This window comes from Copidosoma floridanum, unplaced genomic scaffold (assembly GCF_036245765.1).
Source record: "Copidosoma floridanum isolate Cflo_tuat_1 unplaced genomic scaffold, Cflo_Japanese_pri ptg000027l, whole genome shotgun sequence".
Lineage (NCBI taxonomy): Eukaryota > Metazoa > Arthropoda > Insecta > Hymenoptera > Encyrtidae > Copidosoma > Copidosoma floridanum.
Window position 1 is genome coordinate 11212316 of NW_028321904.1, and position 25570 is coordinate 11237885.

General features: G+C 32.3%; 1 protein-coding gene across 1 annotated transcript in view; it reads right to left on the reverse strand.

The window, feature by feature from the left end:
* The window catches only part of BI-1 (Bax Inhibitor-1), a 173887-nt gene that overhangs the window by 53143 nt on the left and 95174 nt on the right, over nt 1–25570 (reverse strand). The window contains exon 2 of the mRNA XM_089595680.1: nt 11770–12071. Coding sequence (XP_089451806.1) covers nt 11770–12071 — 302 coding nt within the window. The remainder of the gene's footprint in view (nt 1–11769; nt 12072–25570) is intronic.

Below are 25570 nucleotides of genomic sequence, written 5' to 3' on the forward strand. Positions count from 1 at the left end.
ATAACAATATAAGTTTGTATAAACAATATAAATTAGAATAATTTAGAATAAAACGGAAATACATGCGTGGACAATAGTACTACTAACAGTAATCCTCTCACTAGTTATTCTTTAGTTTGTGCTAACAAATAGCGGTAACAGGCCACTTTAAACGCACCGAGCGTGCCCCTTAATCTAACGCTCGCTGGAATTTGATCCCAGAGTTTCATGGCCTTCTGGGAAAAAGAAGCTGCATACGAGCTCAAAGTTGCACGAGGAGCCTGAAAGTTAGATCGAGGAAGTCGCTCAGAACGCCACAGTTCAACGTTTGGTGGAGGAAACAGCGCATACAAATAACCAGGTTCGCGTGTGGTCAAAATCTTGTGCGTGATTACGGCCAGAGAATACTCCCACCTAATACTAGGTCGCAGCCAAGCAAGCCTATTGTAATACTGCTGCAATGATGCATCTCACCGGAGGTTGAAAATAAACCTGATAACAGTATTAAATAGTCTGTCTAGCTTTATAGCGAGGTACCCTGATAGACCACCATACACCAGACAAGTGTAATCAAAACGTGGGACGACAAGGCTGGACAAAAGCATCGCCTTAAAGGAGCTAGATAAAGTACCCGCACGGTGTCGTAGGCAATAAAGTACTCCATGGACCTGTGAGCAGATACCCGCAACGTGCGCATTCCAGCTCAGGTCATCCGTGAGCATAACGCCGAGCGTCTTAACCCTCTTAACGTATGGTATCACTCGTTCACCAGCTCTAAGTGGCGGGAGCTGTTCTGTATCTATACGAACAAGACTTTGAACAGTGTCAGCAAGAATCGCGTGTAATTTCCCGTAATTGAATTCAAGTTTGTGCGCATCTGTTCAGCCCTCAATTCTCTCAATATCGCCGTTTACCCGCTATACAGCATCAACTAGGTTAGAAGGCTTGCATGATAAGTACACTTGCATATCGTCCGCAAAAAGAACCCCTGTTGCATGACGGAGGACAAACAAGATCGAGTTAATAAACACGAGAAAAAGTAATGGACCCGTTGACGAGCCCTGAGGCACTCCCGACGTTACAGGAAAAGACTCAGATTTCGCGCCGTTTGAACCCACAACGACCTGAGAACGGCCCGAAAGGTGGCTGTAAAACCATCGCAAAGTACATCCAGCAAACCCCAGACAACCCCAGAGAGAGAGAGAGAGAGAGAGAGAGAGAGAGGAAGAAAGAAATGTTTTTTATTAAATCGGAGGCTTTACCTGACTCATATGTACGGAACTGCTAGTACTTGACAATTGCTGGAAGGTTCTGCTTACGAGAACCAAGGAAGGAAATACATATCAAAAACTTTCCTAATGCTTAAAACTGCTGGGGAAAATTGGAAGATTGATCGAAGATATCAAAGAAAGACATTGTAAATCATATAAAGATTGATTTTCCTGAGAAAGAGTAGGGGATGACTTTCAATAGTTAAGAACAGTAGAAACTTCTCGAAGTCTCTTAAAACTGCAGTTTTAATCCTCTCCATTCTTAAAAACTTCATCCGTAAATATACATGGTTAGCGTCTGCATTATCTGATTAAAAAATGGTGACTTTGGATCATTTTCACTTGACCAAGCTTTCTAATTCATAAAAGCATTTTTAAATGTTTCTAAAAACCAAGCTGAGCGTTATATTCGACTAGTTTTTCCATTTTATAATCAGCCTATCAAGGTCAGGGTATTTCAAAAAAATCTATTAACGTGTTGGACCTAATAACTGTACACGTAAAAAGAGCCAGAATGAGCCATACGGAACTGGAAGAGTAAAATAAGGCAAATTGAGTCTCAAATTTTCAATTGAGCCGTTATGTGAATATATGGATACTGAACTTAAATACAGTTAGATTTTAAACATAACGTTCTTACTTTAAAATAGTTTTTTTACATTTAAATAGCCAGGCGTTTATTTACATGACTTAATACATATTATAAATTTTGTATGCACCTCTTACATACAAAAATAATGACAATTTAGTCTTATTCATGACCCTGACAAAATAATTAGTTGTTCTAAACAGCAGTCTGTAAAAAATATACCGATCTATTTGAAATAAACTTATAATTACGAAAATTTTTTCTCTAACTAAAATTTTTTTGATACGTGACTTGTATTTGTTTCCTTATCAATTATACCTTGCACCATTTTTCGCGCCTTTTTGACGCCTCTGCATAGATAGTCATGATTTGCTTTTTTATTCATTTCAAGATACAAAAGCACTGATTACTCTCTTAGCATCTGTAATGTGCAGTTTCGCTAACGAAATTATAGCTAAAACGGTGCCTACATTCTTAAAATTTTTTGCACAAAAGAAAAATTTTCATTTTCTTCGTTAGTATTTTGCTTTTTAAAAGACTGACATCTTTCAAGTCTTGAACTTCTTCTAGCTCATAGAGAATTTTAATTAAATGGTTAAAAGATTTCAAGCCCAGTACTTATGAAGCTACGATACGTTTGTTTCCACGCTCAAATTGATAAATGGATCTGTGATACTTATCAGTTGATAATCAATTGACATCCTTTCTTTCAAAAATAACAAAGTAATTCGCCTGCTTTTAGCCCTATCGCTTACACATCTCGTCTTTCTGTGACGTAAAAAATTATACAAAGAATCTCTTTTTGGTTTATGTTTTATTAGCTAAATTCCATTTAAATAATTTTGATTGCTAATTTGGTTTTGTAGGAAGGTCAAATTTTTTAATATTTTTATCAGCAAAATTGAAGATAGGGTGGGCTGTTTTAAATCTACTACAGTAATGGTATTACCTTGCTACTGTTTATAAAATCTACTAAATATTAGTAGAGTCAGCGAGAAAAAATCAGTATCAAATTTTAAAGGATCCAACTATAAAATAGGTAGGGAATGCGACTAAATTAAGTTTCTTATTCTCAGCTATCTTTCGTAGTTCTGCACTTCACACTTACGATTTATGAAAAAAACTACCAATTAATGTCATGGCAGTAACACAGGTTTGGACTTTAATGACACTGTCAGTCATACTTTTTCAAGCAAGATTACTGCGGTGGGCAGCATACGAAATCTTAACAAGTGGTGTCAAGGGAGCGTGATTATCATAAATCATTAACCTTTTGTCTTCTAGTAGTTTTCACAATCCTGACATCTTTTCCACATTCACTTAACCATCTTTAGTCACTATAGAAGATGCTCGCCTTTAAATTTAGTCCACGACCTCTTTACCAAGTACTTCAGTTATAGAGTTGAGTATAGCACCAAGGGTCTTATTGCAACTTTCGATATCTTTCTCAGAATTTTTTCAATAATCTTACGACTGTGCATGTGCTCAACTATTATGTTACAGAAATTAACGAAAAAACTGCTTAATTTAGCGATATATCAAAAGCCGCCATCAGACCCCAGGAGCACCTCGTTCTGTGAGCTCTTTTTATTAGATTCTTTTAAAAAAAATTGTTTAATTAAGTGCAATGTTTATTTCTTTGATTTTTGATTTATTGTTTAAAATCGCGTTCGAAAACAAGTATATTTTAACGGTATAAGAAAATGGAATACTTTAACTTTCACGTTTTTAGTCATACAACATTGGAAGTAGGTACATCATACTACAGCTGCAAATTTTCTTAAAACTGAAAAAAAGTTTTGTTTAAGTGATTCATGAGCTAAGATAACTTTTTTGTTTGTTTTGATTGTATCTCTTTCAAAAATGTAGTATGAAATTCCACAAGGTATTAGGGTATAGCATTTCTTCCTGGATGTGTCATATTTTCGTCCTGTGGATTACGTACGATTTTTACCTCTATCCGTTGAAATACGATAATTTTTTTACGATTTCAGCGTGGAGAACGCAACATAACCTCTTAGATATAACTTTTATTATATGCATACTAGAAAAGCTCTTTGGTCTAATCTGCGTGAAAATTGCCTCATGAGCTGTAGGGGATGGTGGTATACATGCAGAATATGGAAATACGTTTCTATGAGCAGAGCATGAGAGTTTTTTCCTAGAAGGAATGTTGCACTTTCGTTCCTGAAATGGGGTAAGAAACATCGTCTTTTGGTGGGGGTGTGGAAAAAAATACAAACCTTTAAATATTCGCCAATTGAAATATAGTTGTAATTATTTTTTGCGTAATCTTAAATCCCTTATTAATCGACTTTTGGTTTGGTCAACTGTATTATTGAATATATTAATTATTTTCCTTGAATCGATATATTATTAATGAATTATATCGAGAATAACATTTATTTATACAGCTACTTTCATCAACTGTGTATATAATATAACAATATGAAATATACATTATTCATAGTGAAAAAATATAAATAATTTTTTAATCACAGATTATACCACGGAGTTTAAAAAAGTATTTTTTAAGTTTGTTGCGGGTCCCAAGGAACCCATAATTAATTTTTTTTTTATTATTTAACGTTTTCAGGTACTCAATTTTCTTTTACGACAAATAAATGAACAGTTATTTTGTAATGAAATAGAATGATTAGCACAACTAAAACGGCAATAAGTGTACAAAACCCTTCCTTAACTTTTGCTCAATAAATAACTCTTTAAATGGTGAATTCTTAAAAGAATATGTATATTTTTTTTAATATCATTTGAAATCCGTGTAATGATGAAAATCCGTAACAAGTGGTTATATATTTTTAGGGGCGTACATTATAAATGCTTAAATTTTATCCCCACGACCGTAACCAGCGGCCAAAAAAGCCATGAAAACGATGTGCAACATTAAATGTTTTGGCAAATTCGAAGTTTTTTAAACTCAAAACTAGTATGGCAAAATTTTAGCTTGCGAATTTTGCAAAACTGACTGTAAATTTGTAATCAGCGACCCAAAAAACCATGAAAATGATACTAAACGTAATGTCAAAATTTTTGATTTTGAAGAAACTTATGAAAAAGAGTTTTTTCCCTCAATTTTTCTAACTTTGACCACCTTCAGATAATTCCCATGGAAATTTTTTTTTTTTTGAATCGCTACTACACAAGTTGATGAATTACGTAAAGAATATTTTAATTTTTGTTGCACGACCTTACGTGCAAAATTAAGTTGAAGTACGATTTTTGACAAAAAAAAAGAGCATTTTTCCCCACTGTGCGGCGGTAGTAGCGGCGGTGCAAGCGGTGACAAAATAACTTTTCATAAATTTAAATATACCACCATTTCGCGATTACACCTTGTACACCCCCTTTCCTACCAGAGTTGCCGATTCTCGACAGTAAACTAATAACTCTCCTCCCCTCCCCTGTTATCCAACCTCATGCCCTTTTCTTTAACTCCGTCCTCCCTCCAACCCCCTTAATTGCCAATTCTTGTACACGACGACGGCGACGGCGAAATAACCTTATAATATAGTAAGAGAAATATTTTTGTCATTAATTAAAAAAAAAAAATCTTATGAAATAATTCATTATGTATTTCTGTTGATTTTTTCTTAATTGACTTAATATTTAAAAAGTAATGCGTGGATTACCTTACAAAAACTGATATTTTCACAATCGTGCTAGGACTTTAAAAATTCAATAATTAGAATTTTTCATTATTTTTTTCAAGCTACGTGAAGTCCAAAAAAGTTAAAAATTTTTAGTTCTAACTACACGGTAATTTTTTTTTTGTATGTTCATTTATATACAGTTTTTTGAAAATTTTTATTAAGCGGTTTTTAATTTAAATACTACTTTTCAGTAATTGTGAAGCTCTTAGTCACAATTTTTCAACGAAATTTCGTTTGTCACATCTTTTTCTTACACTTTTTTGTACACTGACGACTCACGGATAATGCATCGGATTTCATGCTTGAGCCTTGGCCATCATGTAACTTAATAATAAAAACAGCGCCAAAAACTCTTTTTTCGTTTCCTGAACTGTACTAGAAGCTTTATCACAACGTAAAACAGCTTTGTTTGTAACTTATTTGAGGTTAGGATTGTGTAACAGCATTTGTAATCATAAGGGGAAGAGTAACAAAGTTAATGTATCATAATTGCACAAAAATAATTCATCTATATATCTCTAATGTGACCTTAGTAATATAACATTTTTTCACTTATCAATCAGTTTTTATGAAAAGGTGTGGTTGAACGTGTTCGTAACTGTATTTCGGGCCATGGCCATGTCTAGTGATGATATCGAAACGTATCTGATCTTTTAACCTCCATTTCAAAAGCTTTCTATAGCTGAATAATGAAAAAAAAACTGACTTGTAGGATACTCACATTTGCTTATGCTCGCCGTATTGGTCCTCTATATTTAATTATTCACGATAGCCACGTGGAATTTAAAAAAAACGGTCTAGAGATAAATTTTAAAACCTCATACGCCTCAAAATGTGTTACAAATTTTTGTCAAGGAAGGGGGGATCTCACGTTTATACAGAAGGCCCCACGAATATATGTATACATCTCACTTCAAAATGTTGCAAACATATGTATCTACATATTTTTTAGGCCTTACATAACATGTTATGAAAATTATTTTTAAAATATATTTAGAGACGGCAAAACTGGCAGCATCGTCATAGATCCTTTCACAATCGATTTTTTATTAGAATCGTATTTATTAAGCCGTACAGAATGGGCATATTTATATTGCCAGCACGCAAGCTGGTCACAATTTGTTTAAACAATTTTTTTCGAAGCAATTACATGAACGTTATTTTTTTTAATGTAAAAAAAAAAATTTTTCATTCTGTAGCCTACTAGAAACAAAAATTTAATTGGGATATGTATATAGGTACTAGAACCCCACAGTTTTTAAGTAAAAATTCCCCAAGTTTTAAGAAATAACCTCAATCTTCCTTCATAATTTAAAAAAAAAGATTTCGTTGAATTCAATAGCGACATTTTTTTTTGCAGTTAACATTTTGAGCGTTTTAGGGCGCACGCACGTACGACTGTATACTTATATATGTTTACGGTACGCTAAGGCACATAGGTATATTCTAATACGGAGGCGCGCGCTGAAACGTTCAAAACCTTAACTGTAAAAAAGAAAGTTACCACTTAATTTTGCAAACTTTTTTTTTTTAAGAAATTGTTAAAGAAGCTTAATAGTAAATGTAGACGTGGTATGCCTTGTGAAAATTTTATTATTTATATTTTGCCAAGGCTCTGAAAGTTATAAAAAAAAGCGTTTTTTAAAACTTAAGGAATTTTTTACTCTAAAACTATGAAGCTTAAGTTCATGCATACTAAAAAGTTCTAGTTTTAGATAAAAGTATTAATGTAAAAGTATTTTTTCAGATAAATATAACAACTTTGATGAAATTGCTTCTAATGAAGCTGTTAAGACTGCAAGGGGGCACTTCTATTACCTAGAATGTATAATACACGCTTTACATTTATATTTATATTCTTTTATTTATTATATTTTCTTGTAATAAAAAATCCGTCTAATAGACAATTCAATAGTACACATTTTTTCTATATATACATATATTTCATTTTATAAAAAATTCCTATTTAAAAATTCAAATTTGAACGCCGCGCGCGGGGAATGTGCGTCTAGTACGTTAAGAAAACGCTAGAGCGCGTTCACCCAAAGAAAGGAAAACCTGCTACTCAAAAGGAAATAACGTTAGCATAAAAGGCACCATTGTGCAATAAAAGGAGTTCCTCTTCCAGCGAGCCTGGGACGCGGTATATCCGTTGCTCACCCAGACCTGGAACTTTCCCGTGCACCGGTACAATACCGCGACGAGCACGAAGGGAGAGAAAGAGACGAAGTACGAAGGCCGATAGCTGAAAAGTAAGTGTGTACACCACCAACAAGGTAACACTTCCACTAACCGGTACCTACTTGGACTTTCGGTGCTCGACCGCTTTAAGCGTGGAGACGACGCATCCCCAAGTAGTCGAGGCACTAGGGTTAGCGACCACGTTCTTAGGCGAAGTTCCTGGGTTGATGACTTGAGCAGTGCTCAAGACACCCAAGGGCCCTGAGAACGACCTAACCTTACGTGACTTGGTCGGATAGGTAGTTACCTAACACTAACTTTCCGCGGTTGTAATAAAATTTCGCATTAGTCTAACCTAACGTGTTCAAGCAGAGATACTAAGGAGGGAAAATTCAAATTGTCATTTTTGTAAAATTTTCTATTAAAAAGATGGATAAATTTTAAGTGAATTGTCGAGTATATTATATATTGTTTTACTAACGTAAAAAATTGCGATCACTCAAATAAAATTAATACATGTAAAAATTTAAGATATAATTTCCTTAGAATCATATGATTGAATAAATATAAGATAATTAAAAATAAATTGATTGTACTTATTTAAGCAAACCTTCCCCTCCACATAAGATTGCGAGTTCCTTTTTATAGTTTAAGATAAAAACTAGAAAAATAGCTGTTAAGATTTGAAATCGTTTAATAAACTGAGAATATTATCTGAACCCCAAAAAGGGACAGGAATAAAACAAAAAAGATATTAGATTAGAAAAATATTGAATAAGTTGAAAAAGATATTAAATTATTAAATTAATTAAATTAAGGAAATATTCAGGAGAACTCAATAAAGTAATAATCAATAAACAATTGCTGTATATGGTGCAGGAATTAATTGATTATTCAACAGATAAATTTTGAAACTTGATAATAAATATTTTTAAGTATTGTATATAATCGGCAATTTGAGCAATTTCGCTCTTTTACACAGGGCCACGAACCCGCCCTCCGACATATAAACACAATCATTGTTTGTATGTTGGTTCCTAATCTTAGAGTTTCCTTGGTACAGATAATATTCTTAGCCGATTGTTACCACCACAAATTAACCGGGGTTATACTCAAAGAAAGGGAAGTCGTAAGACCAATAGTAACCGGGTTGTGCGCTATTAACATAAATGTGCTCATTCTGTAGGTTCTATTAAACATTATTCTAAAAAAAAATCATCTACGAAAGGATCTAGGACGACGCGCGACGCCACCAATTTCACCTCCTCTTAATATAAAATTCTTATGCTTCAGATCATAATAATCAAATGTGTTATAATACAAACCAAAAAAAAAATTAAAATTTTAATGACTGTAATAGTTAAATGAGTTTGGTATGAGAAAAACGACGTCTGCGTTTATTGGAAGTTATCAATTTTCAAATAAATGTTATAAACTAATTTTGGTAAGTTAAAATTATGTTAAATGCTATTTGTTTTGCGAGCTACCCTTAAGAAGGTGAAAAATGTTGCTCTAAACCCTATGGTTTCTTAAATAATGCTACTTTTTACTGCTGGTAGGTTTTTTAAGCGAGCAGAACTATACATTCACGCCTCTGTAAGGCAACAGTGACGACATCACTTGCAAATCTTCCGATATCGATTGAAAAATCATTGCTATTAACAATGCCGTTGTTAAACAATGGCCAGCAATTTTTATCTACAATTAAAGTATTAGAAAGATAAACAATCGATGTGTTTCGATGTATATATATACATACTGTGACAATTTCGAAGAAAAATTTTATTGGTTCAAAAAGATACAATCGAAACAAAGTAAAACATTATCTTAGTTTCTTCATTATTTAGAGAAAACTTTTTTTGTAATTTGTAGAAAAGTTAGTAACTACAGTATGCATTTACTTCCAACGTTGTACATCGAAAAATGTAAAAGTTATTTTATTTACTTAAACTGTTAAAATGTACCCGTTTTTTATACGATTTTGAAATAAAACAATTTGCGAAAATCAACAAAATAAACATCGTACTTGATAAAATAATACTTTTAAAAGAGAATGCACTCCAAATCAATATGTGTAAGTCGCTTTAAAAGAAATTGATAGCAATTCCCCGAAAGCACCTATATTATGAGTGATTGACTTTTTACGATAACTGTGAATTATACCTGTTTTGGTAATACATATTTAATCTAAGGGGTCATTTGTTATTAACAATCGAAAAAAAATGACTTTGCGTACGAACGACATGACTAATTATAACCTTTTTCTTTGTTTTACAGATCCTTTCAGAGGTATATTTATTATGTTAACAAACTAGTCGTTGGATCCATACTTTTGTTTTATTTCAAAAAAACTAATTTTTTCAACTTGCAATTTGACAGTGTTCCAAAAAAACAGTTGTTTGAACATAAATATTGAGAAAAATAGGTTACTTATGTAGGAAAATATTTTTTTTTAATTCATTATCTGTGAGTTTTCATAAAAACTTTACTTTTACGTTTAATTATTTATTAATGTTATTTAAATCTAACAAAATTTTTATATTTCGTATACAAATATCCATTTCATAATATTCACAAATTTTAAATCGTTAATAGTTTAAATCGCATTTGCCTAAGCTGTACCTGCAGAAGAACATTAACAAAATTTTGTTATTCAGCAAACAGCTACTTGGTAAGCAATTTTTTTCAACAACGTTGGTTCTGTATTAATATACCAACACTTTAAGCCCAAAATATTAAAATTCGTATTATTTTATGTGTGCTAAGCTACGTGGTAAAAGAGTCTGAAAAGTTTTAACTTAATTTTTTTATAACGACCTTAACCATCTTTAACATATAGCCAAATTTCTTAAATTTTAATGTAGCTTGTAAACGTCCCAAAAAATTGATACTACATTATTTTCAAACTATAGATTGCCTGTTTTTTACCCTTTGAATACATTCTTACTCTGATTTGTTGTCTTTCAGACGTGGTCAACATCAAAAATATACTGTGACGTTTTATCTGAGAGTAAGACAGTTGCTTAGAAGACAGGGGACAGTCAGAGAATGGAAGTGTATTTGACCATCTGTATGAATTGAAGCAAAGACCAATAACACCATTCAGTCTTCTACTTATATTTCCAAGTGATCAGCAAAACGAAAAAAATGTACACTATGATTTAATGAACAGAAAAAATAACTGTTTTGCCCAGCACATTATTATTTGAATTAATTATGTACACTTGCATGGACACTACTGAAATCAAATTGCGTTTACCTTCTAAATAAAGAATGCATTACCTACACAGTTTTCATTTGTTTAAAGATGGCAAACAAGATTTTACTTTGCTTGTAAGCGAGCCATACAAAACTTTGAACGTAGATTACGTTCAAAATCAATCATGGATACGTTAAACTTAACTTTAACATAAAAATCATCTTACTCGAGAAGTACTCACATAAATTTGTCAAACTAAACTTTTTTTTAGGACCCAGTATTTATTACGATTTAGAAAATGCATTCAGAAGTTAAACAATCGATGTCTTGAAAAATTGTGTTTAAAAATTTGACTCAAAATCATTAAAATTCTCGAATATTTTTAACCTCTAATAGTGTTTGGAAATGCCTTTTTTTCTTGAGTTTCAAGATAAGGGGTTTCAATTAAGCTTAAATTAATTCAATGCTAAACGTAAGCATAGTAATATATTTTCATTTTGATGTATGATGTCATGTATATAAACTATTATGTACATAAGCTATGTGTACATAAGATATTCTAAATGCCCTGAAAAAAGTAACTGGTATTTTTCAATACCTAAAACTCAAAGCTTCAAATAGATGCGTATTTACTACATTTACAAATTGGTTATGTAGCATGATTTCATGATGTTCTTTATCAGTTGATAGAAAAAGCCTCTTACTGATGATAAAATGTTAAAATTTGGTACTGAATATAAAGATATATCTTAAAATACAAACATAACTAGTATTTTAAGCATGTGGAAAAACTCATAAACGTGCCTGATAAAATGCACTATAAATGGTTCATTAAAAACTTAATATGCAATTTTAACATGTGTTTTGATGTAAACTTACCAACTAACGCTGAAACAATAATGCTCGGATTGATGAGAATAACCATTTCCAAAAGGGGGCATATCCCTAGACCAGAAAGAAATGCAAATCCTAGAAGACATACTAAGCGCAAATGTTGGTTTTTTCCATTATCGGATGTATTCAACAAAATTATAATTAATCCTATTGCTCCCAGTGACGTTAATATTCCAGCACGTAATAAATGTGTATACAAATGAATATATACACCTACTGCAGCTGTTAGGGTAGAAAGACTAAGGCAGCTGTAGACGTTTTTCAAATGCTTTCGAACTGGCGGCTCCCTAAAACACATTTTTATCAGTAAATCACTTGGCATAATACTTTAAGGGTTTAGAGTAGAAATAGCAATAAATTGTGTACACGTTACATGTTAGATTATTAAAAAATTTTTGAAGCAATTACCACATTTTATTTTATTATTTTTTACAAAATATCAAAATAACTTTAATTGAATCTTTTCAAGGTCTTGGAATATTTGTGTAAGAGGTATTTCTTGCAAAAAAGTTACGTCTATTACTCATGGAGTCATAACTACTTAACAAAACTTATAATTACATTTCATGTCAATATAAGGTATATATTTTTCGCTGCTAAACACGACAATGGTGCTATCAATAGCACTGTAAAATTAGTGAATTACTATACATTAGCTCAAAATTTGACATAAAAAAATTTAAGTTTTTTTTCTAACTAAAACATTTTTTTCTTAGTTTGTCACTCATCTCTATTTTAGTCCTATTCAAATATGAAATGACATTATTCTGTAAATATTGTATAATGGCGTAATAAAGTATTAAAATCTAAAACTACTCAGAATAATAAAGTGAAACGAGACTTAATTTTATTGTCACTAAACTGCTTCATAAATTATCAAATATTATACGTTCAATAAAAGCTTTAATGGCTTGGTAATAAGCGTACTAGCCAGAGAAATCACAGACTGATATAATAATCACAGAAATAGCATAAATTTTTTGCAATGTTTACTAACAAAATAAATTTACATTTAGTTGTCATTTTTTATTTACATGGAAAATTTTACAACGTTACTCTTAAATAAACCACACAACAGTATGACAGCTGAATCAAAAAAAAAAGCAAAGTATGCAATGACCACAATTGTCTATTTATGACAACTATGTTTATTATTAGGAATTTGTTGATTGGTGCAAAGTTAATATTATCGTAAGCTGTCACAGATTGTCGAAAAATATCGATTTTTGATGCTCCAATCCAGTTATCAAAATTTTTACATCCATTTCACTTTAAAGATACTCTACTGAAAACGCCGCGAGCACACTGCGAGGAAGTGGCGGCTCACCACTCCTCGCAAAAATACAATCTTAAGTTTCTAGGGGTCGTGGGTTCAAAGCCCGTCAAAAATGATCAAGATTTTTCTCGAGCTTTTTCGATGGGGCGAATACCCAGGATGGTAGGAAATCACTTATCTGATTTTTGAATACGAATAGTGGATTTTTCTGCTAATGTCTGGACCTCCAGGGGCTTCCTATTTGAAGGAAAGCTAACACTTGGACAGTTCATCAGGTAAACTCACTATCGGTTTTGAAAAGAGTTGGTACTGGGAGTAACATGGTTTATTTAAAAAGATCCTTCCCATTAAACTTGATAATAGCTGGAATGTGCTTAAAATAATAATTGTACTCTGTTAATAGTGACCACGATAAATTACAGAATCGTGTGAGGAAAATTTTGCAAGGGGCCTGTACTAAAGACTGGTATACTTCAGATAAAGGACGGTAATTACAGAAAAAATCACAGGAACCCTGGCAGTTTTTGCTAGTTTTTCTATACCAGGCACTTTTCAATTGACAAATAAGGGTACACTTCTCAGATCTGACGAGTACTGGGCAGTTTGGGGGGCTATTAACAGTGGTGATAAGGTTGGGAAGAGGGGGGTGTGTGCGGTGTTGGCTTGTGTGCCTGTATTTGTGAGGGCGTAAGTATTGTACTTTCTACTTTTATCGATGCGGATGCGAGGGTCAGCACTGCTAGTGTTTTCTGCTTTCTGCTTCCGCCATGAGTGGGGCCTGGATATCCAAGGGCCAAGAAAAACTAGTACCAGTCGTGAATAGAAGTCAGCGACGGTTATAACATTCTTTTTGGATACAGACATCACACTGACACTAAACTTACACAGGTATACTTACGAGCTTTTCCTGGTGTCAAATGGCAGTATCTCTTTCCAGCTGGCGTAGGGGTCCTAGCCTCCTGCTTGGCATGTGATTTTTCCCTTTAGTCTCAGAAATAGCGAAGACAGTAACTTTTGAACACTTTCACCCCACTCTCCTTTATAACTACTTTTCTGATTAAAGAAACCAGGAATAGATGTATAAAGATATAGAGATAAAGAAGAAAAGTAGAAAAAACGTCGTTGTGACGAGACAAAGGTAGGTGGGGACAGCTAGATAGATAAAATATAATATGACACCCACAGTACTTCAGTTGCTGAGGCTAAGATTCTTGTATCTTAAGATCTTAGTATTTTATATTTAAGAACTAAAGGCCCAGTCTTTACTTACTTCGTTTATGACTCTAAAAAACTAATTTTCCATGTCCATATTTCAGAACATAGTCCAATTGACAGGAAACCATATAAAATAAGATTAAAATGTTATTAATACAGCTGTTTCAGCAGTTACGCCATTGTCAAAGGTTTGGCATACACTGAATACACAACTATTTACATAACAATTTTATATTATTTGTTCATTAGCATGTGTAGACAAAGCGCGCCCCGTTTATCGTACTTATGTAGCGTCACAATGTAAGCATTTAATTATGTAATATACTCTGTTATTCTCCAAAATGTCATATTTTTGTTTATTATTAACTAAAATGGTTTAGACTGTGTTTATTAACCAAAATCGAATTTGTTTTGTGTTGTTTTAATAATTTACCGATTTTCTTCGAAACTACAGGAATGTAATTTAACATGTAGATTTTTTTGTTTTCTGGCAATATTGGATGAAAGTATTTAAGCACAAGTTTTTTGCGTGTTTTTTCAAATTATATTATCTATTAAAGTTTAATTGCATCCATTATTTGTTGCTCAGCATTTTAATAATTCTACATCTCTGTTGTAGTCACCTTTTCGTTAAGGTATCGACAATAGTCTATGTATAAAAGAATAATAAACACTCGTTTTAAATTTGACGGACTGTTCTGAATCATGTGGCACCAAAGTGTCACTAAATATTGGTTTTCTATAAATTTCATTTATTAATTCATCAGTACTTCGTGTTACGTTAAAGTCTAGAAAGTTCAAACTATTATTTTCTATTTCAATCATACAGTTATTACTGTATAAAAAGGTATTCATGTAATAAAGAAACCTCTTTAACTTTATCTCTGCCCCTCTCCAAACGCAGCAGAGATTATACACGTATTGTGCCCTATGTAGAACACTTTCTACTAGAGGCAAGGCTGAGTTGAAAATGAGATCTGCATGCGACATCAAGACTTCACTAAGGAGATAAAAGAGTGGGGAGCCCATCGGTAGACCCATGAGTTTTTTATAAAATTTTTTATTAAATTAGAAGTAACTTTGTTCAAGACAAATGTTAACTAAGATTTCTTGCTTGGAAGTTAAACATACAAAATTGCTTTTACTGATCAAGTTTCCTACTATGATTTTAAGGACGTTCGGTAGTGATTGAATTTTCCAACGAATTTTTCTGAAATTTTGACCAGACGTTTTTATTGTTGTTACAATAAACCAGTCAAAATTTAAAGAGGTTCCTCTGTTTCGTTTTCGAGATATTGAATTTCAAAGTTAAGTCATTTTAACACTGTCGCTTATGGGAGAACTGACTAAATCACAGTTTTAAGCAAATTGGGCCAGTGAATTTGGCCAATTTTTTTATATGTTACAGATAATGTTATTAATTTGATGTATACCAAGTTTTGCGACGATCGTCTGATTCGTTTATAAATAAAAAATTAAATAAAAGCTCGACCGAAACGCAACGGCAACGACGCAAGTGGCGGGAAATTCAAAATGTTCCAGGATGTTGATCAGTAAATATCTCAATATTATTGTAATAAATGTTAATAACACGCTATTTATTTTTTTTTTTTAATTTCAAATTTATTATTTCTTCTTAAGATACAATTTTTTTGCACATTACAAAATCACATGCTCATAGTTTGAATCACTCATCTTAGAAATCATCCTACTTATCTGACATCCCATGCTGTATGAGACTTGTCAAGTCATTTAAAAATTCAAGTATTTTATTTACACTGGTAGCTCTTTTGATGAAAGGGCTTTGCCCATTTATTAGAAACGATCTTAAACCATCATTACCTTCCATAAATTTATCAACAATAATATTAAAATCTACTTTATTTTGACTTAGATTTTTAATCACTGTTTTGGGAATGATAGACGACATGGGGGAAAAAGTTGGCGAATACATTTTTTCATCAGAAATTCTTTGAATTTTCGCAAGAACATCTTTTACGGAAAACACGTTCGTTGAAATATCATCCCATGAAAGATATGTAGCGGTTAATTTTTCTAATAAATCAATATCAACTATTGCATTATGAGCGTTTTCAACAGACAATGTCAATAAGTCTTTTCCAAGATCTGAAAGCTTATGATTTTTCCTATTCGGAAAATGTTTTCTAAAAAGAGGTAAAGTGTCTACAAATCCCAAAACACGCTGTCGTAACCGACGCAGCACGCAGCAGACGAGCAGACAGTGTAGAGTGTGCAGAGACACCTGATGCGTGTACATGAACACTCACACATTTAAGACCCGTACGACGTTGCCAAATCTTCATTCATCGCTGGTTTCCCCTCACCGCGCAAATGTTTCCCCCCGCTAACACTACCGAACGTCCTTAAGTTGGTCAGTGGGGATAGAAGGGAAAAAATTCACTACATCAAATGGAAATCATTTTGTTTTATGTGGTATTTTAATGTTCTCCATACCATTAACTAACTCAATCGTATTTTACAAATGTATCTTGGTTAAATTTTAAGAAGAGAAGGAAGTATTTTATCAATTTCTTTGGGGAGTAGATATGTTGGAGCATTAGTGTAAGATAAGATAGGTCACATAGCTGTATTTTCTTTGTGTACTTTTGAAAAGCTGTACAATTATGGTGCCGCAGGATTCATAACAGTTTACGGCATTATACTGATTTTACCTGAAACATTTTGACGCTTATTCACAATGGACTTAGTTAGTAGCTTTTTGAAAAGTTTTTTAGGGGTCAGAAGTCAAAATTTCAGAATAGTTATTGCTAATTTAATCTTCTGTTTTTAAAAAATTATTATATCTTTCAAGAATAGTAACAGTATTTCCTTTGTCTGCTTTGCATAAAACTAAATCATCGTCGTCTATCTTTTGTTTCAAAGATTTTTTCACTTTGAACTCTGATTTATAACTTTTGCTAATTTGTTTTTTGTTCTTGTTTGATAAGTCAATACAATTATGTCTAAAAAGGTGTAGCACGTTATTCTTTATTTTGATCAAGGTACATTATGTATCTACTGAAAGCAAAATAAAATTTTTTAAGTTTTAAATGTTAGGACAATGTTGTAACTCGTTACTTAAAGTATAAGTTTTTTCTTGTGTTAATTCGATTGAAGAAAAATTTTTAACTCAAGAATGAAAACAAAATAAAGGACTCTGTTCTTAAGTCTCCAACGTGTACTGTAACGTTGTTTCGATTTAACTCCAACTGGGATATTAAGTCTTTGTCTGTTGTGTCCGATGAATTTTGTCTTTTAGTAGTTTCTGTAGCTTTTTTGTACATGTGAGGCAATGCTTGGATTCAATTTTGTAAGCACATTTTTTTGTCTCGTTGTCAAGTATATCGAATTCAATAATATGGTATGTTGATTGGTGCCTGCAGTTAATTTTCATAAAATTTTAAATTTATTTACAATAATCACGGGTCAACTGCTTTCAGTGAACATTGTAGCTCACATGCATATTTTCTAGATTGAAATAATATAAAATTATTACACAATGCACCTAAGCGAAAAGTTAAATTTCTTAGAAACAATAGAAGTTGTAAAAGCACAGGGACAGAACAAATTCATAACTAACGCCTTACTGAATTTTTCTCTTTCTCCGATACTAAATAATACCACTAATAAATTTATTTCGTTCGACGCTTCTTACATTTACGTTCTTTATCCAACCGTTCGCTAGAAGTAATTTATTAATATTCGCATTATAAAATTTATACGTATACATTATCGATTATACCAGTTATATTTTTAGTGTATGTCAAACCTTTGACAATGACGTAACTACCGAAACAGCTATCAACCTTACTTAGAGTAAGATATAAATTATGAAACAAAGCAGAAATTTTTAATTATTATAAATTAGCTCAATTAATACTAACATTATAACAAAAAACGTCTCTCTAACGTCTAAGCGATAACTTAGTTAATCTAAAAAAGATTACCTTTTTTCGTGTAAGTACTTAATTCAGATAGATTAAATTTACGGGACTTTTGCACCATTTTTATAATGATAGCATTCATATGTATGGTAACACGGCAATGTAAATTAGAAATATCTTCCATGGTGAAACACTTACAAATCTATGACTCGGTAAGAGCTACTATATGTATAGCAAAATATTCACTTTATTACGATTAGTCAGTTGCACAAACTTAGCCATGCATGGAACATGTTCATGTTTTGTATAAATGATTGTAGCTCACGGCAAACATACGGCACCACTAGTATAATACACAATGTGACATGAGTGGCGCTATTTCTCGACCAAACACAGACGACAGAGTTGTTGATGCTGCAATGAGCCACAATTTACACTTCAGTGGCTTATCAACTTAATTTTTCGCGTGAATCGTCTTTGCTTTAACTCTCTGGAAAAACTTATAGATCCATGAGCAATGCACAGACCGCCAAAATATACTTATTGTTCGTACGATTCGCGAGAACCCCGTTCCGCTAGCTTTTTTCGCGAACGCTCACGGTCACGTAAGTGACGCGTGAACTGCGAAATTAATCCGATCGATTGCACGATCTAATTCTCAGTATTCTATTAAGCTTACCCAAAACGATTATGATCTCGCGAGCGATTCATGGAGCCCTAACCACGAACATTCAGAAGTGATACTGGATAACCTTCTGCTCGCACATTCTTGAAAACGTAACGATCGACATATAGCTGCTATGATTATATTAGAAAGGCAAAGTGGTATAAAGAGAAATAAAAAGTTTCATGTGTTGAAAGTTTTAAACGTTGAAGCCTAACAATAGCTACATAAGCCTTGTCGAAAAAAAAATTGTTTTTTTCTGTTGTCAATAACCGAATAAAACGGAGACAAAGGCTTATAATGACGTAGAAAGATGTAAATGTCGACTTCCAATAAGTTTAAGCGCAAATACTATTAATTAAAGGACAATACACGACAAAATAAAAATAAGCATAAAAGCTTTGAGTAGTATTCAGTAATTAGAGTGTAGGTAAGTGCCTAAACAGGTTTTTCCATACATCTATGATCGTACAACGTTCATCGAGTTATTTCTGGCTCTAGAAAACATCACCGCAAAAAGTTATGTACTCCTGTTAGACAAAAGTTGAAAATAAGATGTTTCTTAATCAAATAAATCCGTAACGTGTTGTTATTGCAAAAAGCCATTGTTAAATATATAACAGACACTTAAACAGACAACTCTAAATTTTCGGACTTAGGAAACCTAACCTCATCTGGAAAAACGACAAATACTTCGAAGACATAGTCTATTTTTAAAATTTTTCATTATTAATAAGCCAATAGATGGCCCTAGATGGTCCTAACAAGTTTTTTAAAAGCCTTTGTATTACACTACCTCGATTTCGTAGTTTCTGGCTCTAGAAAAAATAAGTTCAAGAAGTAATGTACTATTTCATTTGAAAAAAATAAGACGTTTTTTAATAATATAAATTCATTAGGTGCTGTTATTGCAGTAAAACAAGGTTTAATATGTTTAAGGCACAAAAACAGTCGACCTTTATTTTTTTTAGATTTCGGAAACCTAACCTTGTTGCGCAAAACGACAATTACTCCAAAAGAAACCTTTTTTTTCAATTATCGATATGGGAAATATTAAAAGATTGCTGAATTATTTTTAATAAACTAATAAATATTTCTAAAGATAACTCTGGTGCGATTAGTATTACTGAATATGGTAACCATACGAAAAACATGAAATGTATCGAAACACATTTTCACTTTGTAAACGAGTATTGATCAAACTGTATAAATAATATAGTTAAAGTAAACTCAGAAGATAATGAAGCAGACATTTTTACTAAGGGAGAATTAAATTTGTTAAGTTTAGAAAGGACTTAGGATTGATTTGAAACGAAACCATGGTTAATTAAAATTTGTAACATGATAAAATTTCAAATTTAAGGAGGCGTGTTAAAAAATAAGTTAATTTGAAATAACGCGCGCGACGCGGAGATGCTGGGCATTGAGAATGTGTAAGAGCTCTCGATTCGCGTGATTGATACATGTTTGATGACGATACGTACATTCAGTGCATAGATAACTGTTGCTGAGGCAAGGCACCTTATTTTTGATTTGAAATGTTGATTACAATAAATTCAAGTATTTTGTAGAAGATCTGTTTGAAGTATTTATTGTCCCAGACTCACTTATTTTTAACATGGTAGCAGAGCTCCATGGTTTCAGTTGCCTATTTCGTTGTTTTTCTGATTTTTCAAGTGTCTCTTCGGAGGCACGTGACAATCACTTGTAAATAAGGCCAAAATAAAAAATAGATAAAAAAATATGTGTAGTATTAAAAAAGATTAGTATAAAACGTGTGCAGTGATAGGTTCCACAAGTGTTGCAGTGCAAAATTTATTGAGATGCAAAAAGATTTAAAAGTTTTATGAAAGAGGAAGTTCAGCACGTGTTTAGCGGAAAGAAGTGTAGAGATAGGGTGTTTTCCGCAATCGTCACCAGCAAGTAATTTAAGGTTGCGCTCTACATTACCGTCAGGTCAGTAAGTCAACTACCTTGAATTAAACTGGCGCTCTATTCCGTAATCTGGCCAGTTAAGACAGCAGACGACGTGAAAGTCGAGGAAAATGTGAAGATTTCATCGCTGTTGACTGTCGTCTGCTATTTTAACTGGCCAGATTACGGAACAGAGCGCCAGTTAATTCAAGGTAGTTGACTTACCGACCTGATGGTAGCGTAGAGCGCAACCTTAAATTACTTGCTGGTGACGATTGCGGAAAACACCCATAATGTTCGAGTATAGGTAAATGGAAAATATACAAGGAAGAGAAAGAGCTCAACAGATCGACAAGGAGAAAATCTTAAAAGAGATAAACAGTGAAAATTTTGAGTTAAAAAAGGAAGACAGAGACTACGTAAGCAGGAGTGTTTTGAAAATTTTAAAAAACGTGCTGTGTATTTTAAGGGTTATCGAAATCGAAAAGGAAGACAAGATGGCGGACGATAATAAATTCATGATACCAATTTTGGATAGTAGTAATTATAGTTTGTAGAAAAAGAGAATATCGATGTATTTGAGGTTGAGAAAATGTGCAGATGTAATTAATCAAGAAAGAAGAAATCAAAACAAAACAGAATGAGTTTGGGACGGAAAAGATTTGAAAGCGATGAATTACATATTTAGTGCATTAACTGTAGATCAATTTGAATTGATACATGAGAAAACAAACTCGTGTAAGATTATTACAAAATTAGATAAGTTATACTTTAAGGAATCAACATTATTGCAGATATGTGTGAGAAATAAATTAGATAAAATCAAGTTGAGTGATTTTGAAAAATCTAGTGATTTTTTTAGTGCATTTGAAAAGATAATAGTTGAATTTAAAAATGCGGAACGACGGTTAATCAAAAGGGTAAGGTTAATTATTTACAAAGAATATTACCTCTCACATTAGAATACATTAGTGATTTAATAGACGTTTTAAAAAAGGGGAACAAACAGTTGAATAAGTTAAAAACAAAATTAAAATGTATGAGATATAAGATTAAACATACAAAAATGAATGTAATAGTGAACATGCAAGTGTGTTTAAAGTGGAAAAGAAAAAAAATAAAAACTGTTATAAGTGTGGTAAGCCAGGACATTTTCAAAGTCAATGTTATAATAACAAAAGTGGAAAAGAGTAAAAAATCTGAGATGTGATAATGGGAAAGAATTCCTGAACAAAAGTACTTATGAATTAGCAAAACAGAAATGTATTAAAATAGATCCATGCTCTCTATATTTGCATGAGTTAAATATAACTGCAGAAAGATACAATCGATCGGTAATGGATACAGCAAGGTGTCTGTAATCTGACGCAAAATTAGATATAAAATTTTGGCCAGAAGCAGTAAAACAGCAGTTTACCTAAAAAACAGAACCTTAGCAAATACTTTTGGAAGAAAAACTTCGTATGAAATGATGTGAGTTAAGCCAAACTTAAAAAATATAAAATTGTATGAAAGTAAAATATTTGTAAGAGTGCCAATGGTTAAACGAAATAATAAATGGCATAAAAAGGCAGAAGTAGGAATATAAGTAGGATATGCAAAAGTTGGTTAAAGAGTACTCATTAATAATAAAATTATAATTGCTAGACATGTTGACATTGTAGAGGAGGATGTTAAATTAGTAGGTTTAAATGGTGAAGAAAATTAAAATTTACACAGTAAAGAAAATGATAATAATGATACTAGCGATAACGACTCGGTTTTTGATTTTTTTGAACACTCCAAAAAATTATAATGAAGCAATAAGCGATGAAGAGTGTGTAACGTGTAAAGAAGCTATGGACAAGAAAGTAAATTGCATTATCAAAAAAAAAATTATGAGTTAGTAGATAGACCAGAAAATAAGAAAATTATTGATTGAAAATGGGTGTATACCAAGAAATCTTATTTTTTTTATTTTTATTGGCTTATTGATTACAAAATAATCTAACTGTTAATCGAATGGATGGGGAATCAGCTTTTTTTAATGAGAATGTAAAATCTAAAGTGTATGATAAACAACCAGAGGGTTATAATGATGGAACAGGCAGAGTATGCAGGTTAAAAAAAGCAATATATGATTTAAGAGAGCCCTAGAGCGTGGTCTGATTGTTTGGGTACATATTTAATACATATTAGTTTTAAAAAAGCGAGAATGATTATTTTTTGTATTATATACATGATGGATATGATTCAAGTTATGTAATTATGTTTGTGGATGATGTACTAATATGTATTAAAAGTCAAAATAAAATTTACGAAGCTAAAAGGTTATTAACAAATAATTTTAAGTTGAATCACATAGGTGATGTTAATACGTATCTTAGTATAAATATTGATTACGATTGTAAAAGTGATATAATGACATTAGATCAGGAAAGATATATAGAATCTTTAGCAGAAAAGTGTGATGTAATAAACGCAAAATTATATGAAACTCTAATGGAGCAAAACTTAAAATGTGAGCCCGCACGGTCAGCACCTGTATTTTAAAAACTACAGAAATTTGATAGGAGCACTTCTACATGTAAGCTCAGGAACAAAACCAGATATCAGTTATAGCGTAAACTATTTAAGTAGATTTCAAAACTGTTCCAATCAAACTCATTACAAATATGCAATAAGAATTTTTAAATATTTGGATTTAACAAAAGATATTAAGTTAACGTATGGAAGAAATTTTAAAGTAGATATCTTAACTTGTTCTGTGGATGCAGACTGGGCAGGTGATGCAGTTGATAGAAAATCAACTACTAGTAACGTTATCCAGCTGTTTAATAATGTTATATATTGGAAGTCTCAGAAGCAAGGAAGTATAACTAAATTTTCGACAGCTGCTGAGTATGTGGCGTTGTCTGAAAGCGTAAGCTCAATCTTGTGGATATGGGAAATATTAAAAGATCGCTAAATTATTTTTGTTAAACTAGTAAATATTTTTAAAGATAACTCTGATGCGATTAGTATTACTAAATTTGGTAACCATACAAAAAACATGAAATGTATCGAAAAACATTTTCACTTTGTAAACGAGAATTGATCAAACTGTATAAATAATATAGTTAAAGTAAACTCAGAAGATAATGAAGCAGACATTTTTACTAAGGCATTAGGGAGAATTAAATTTGTTAAGTTTAGAAAGGACTTAGAATTGATTTCAAACGAAACCATGATTAATTAAAATTTGTAACATGATAAAATTTCAAATTTAAGGAGGCGTGTGAGAATATAAGTAAATTTGAAATTACGCGGGCGACGCTGGGATGCTTGGCATTGAGCATGCGAAGGAGCTCTCGATTCGCGTGATTGATACATGTTTAATGACGATACGTATATTTAGTGTTTGGATAATTGTTGCTGAGGCAAGATGCCTTGTGTTTGATATAAAATGTTAATTATAAGAAATTCAAGTTTATTATAGAAAATATGTTTTAAGTATTTATTGTCCCAGGCTCATTTATTTTTAACAATTTTCTTTAACAATAAGCCATGAGGTGGACCTAGATCGTCTCAGTATTTTTCTGACAGACTTTGTTTTACACTACGTTGATCCACTCCTTACATTGACAAAAAGTAATAAATAAAACATTTTCCTGTAAAGTAGATCTATTAGGTGCTGTGCTTGCTGCAGAACATGGTTTAATATATTTAATGTGCTCGAACAGTTTTGTTACAATGCATGGCCATATTTGTGCTACTCGTAGTAAAATGAATATTTTTTGACATATATCGTAGCTCTTACCGAGGTACAGTTTTTTTGATTTTTCACAATGGAAGATATTTCTAGTTCTACAGTGCTGTGTTACTATACATGTATATTCTTCCATCTTAGGAATGGAGCAAAAGTCCCGCAAATTTAATATATACATATATCAAATTTTAATAATATATAAATGCAAGTCGCTAAAACTGTTGTAATCGCTAATTGCGAGAACTACTGAACCGATTTTGCTGAAATTTTGCATACTGATTCTTGATAATTCCAAAATGCAGCAGCAGCAGTAGCAGTTGTAGCAGTAGCAGTTGCTGCTGCTGCTGCTGCTGCTGCTGCCACTGCCACTGCCACTGCCACTACTGCTACTGCTGCCGCTACTGCTACCACCACTACCACTACTACTACTAAAGCGCCTAGTCGCAATCTGTGTAAGAGTTTGAGAGCATGCATCTTCTTTGGAGCAAAGCGAGGCAGTGCGTTTGGTGATGAACTGGAACTAAATGATTTTTTATGTTTGGTTGCAAATAGGTAAGTAAAGAAATTAAAAAAAAATGAGTCAGTAACCTTCAGTACCTACAAAACAAAAATGATGTTAATTGTTTAACAAAATTTAACAAAAGATAAATATGTGGCTTTTACAATCATTACTACCATTTCTGTTGTGTATGTACTTACAAGAAGTTATGTCAGAAGATGAGAAATATGAGTTCAATAAAAGTTTGATGTATAAATAAACAGAAACGCAAAGATAATACTGCAAAAATTCGAGTGAATAAGATTCCCAGCCTAAAAAATGAACTTCTTATGGAATCATGTATTATTTCGGAGATCTTTAATCACATTTATCATAATTCAGAATGAACTACTGATATTCATTTATCAGTTAGGCATCAATTAACACAAAGGCAATATAATTCTAAATCCAAAAATTTGGACGTTATATTTAAATTTTTTTTAAACGATGTTATATATCTCCCTATATTATATAATTGTATTGACGAAAGTGAGTCTCAGCCCCCCCCACTCCCTCCACGCCCCCTCAGCTCCCCCACAGCTCCCCC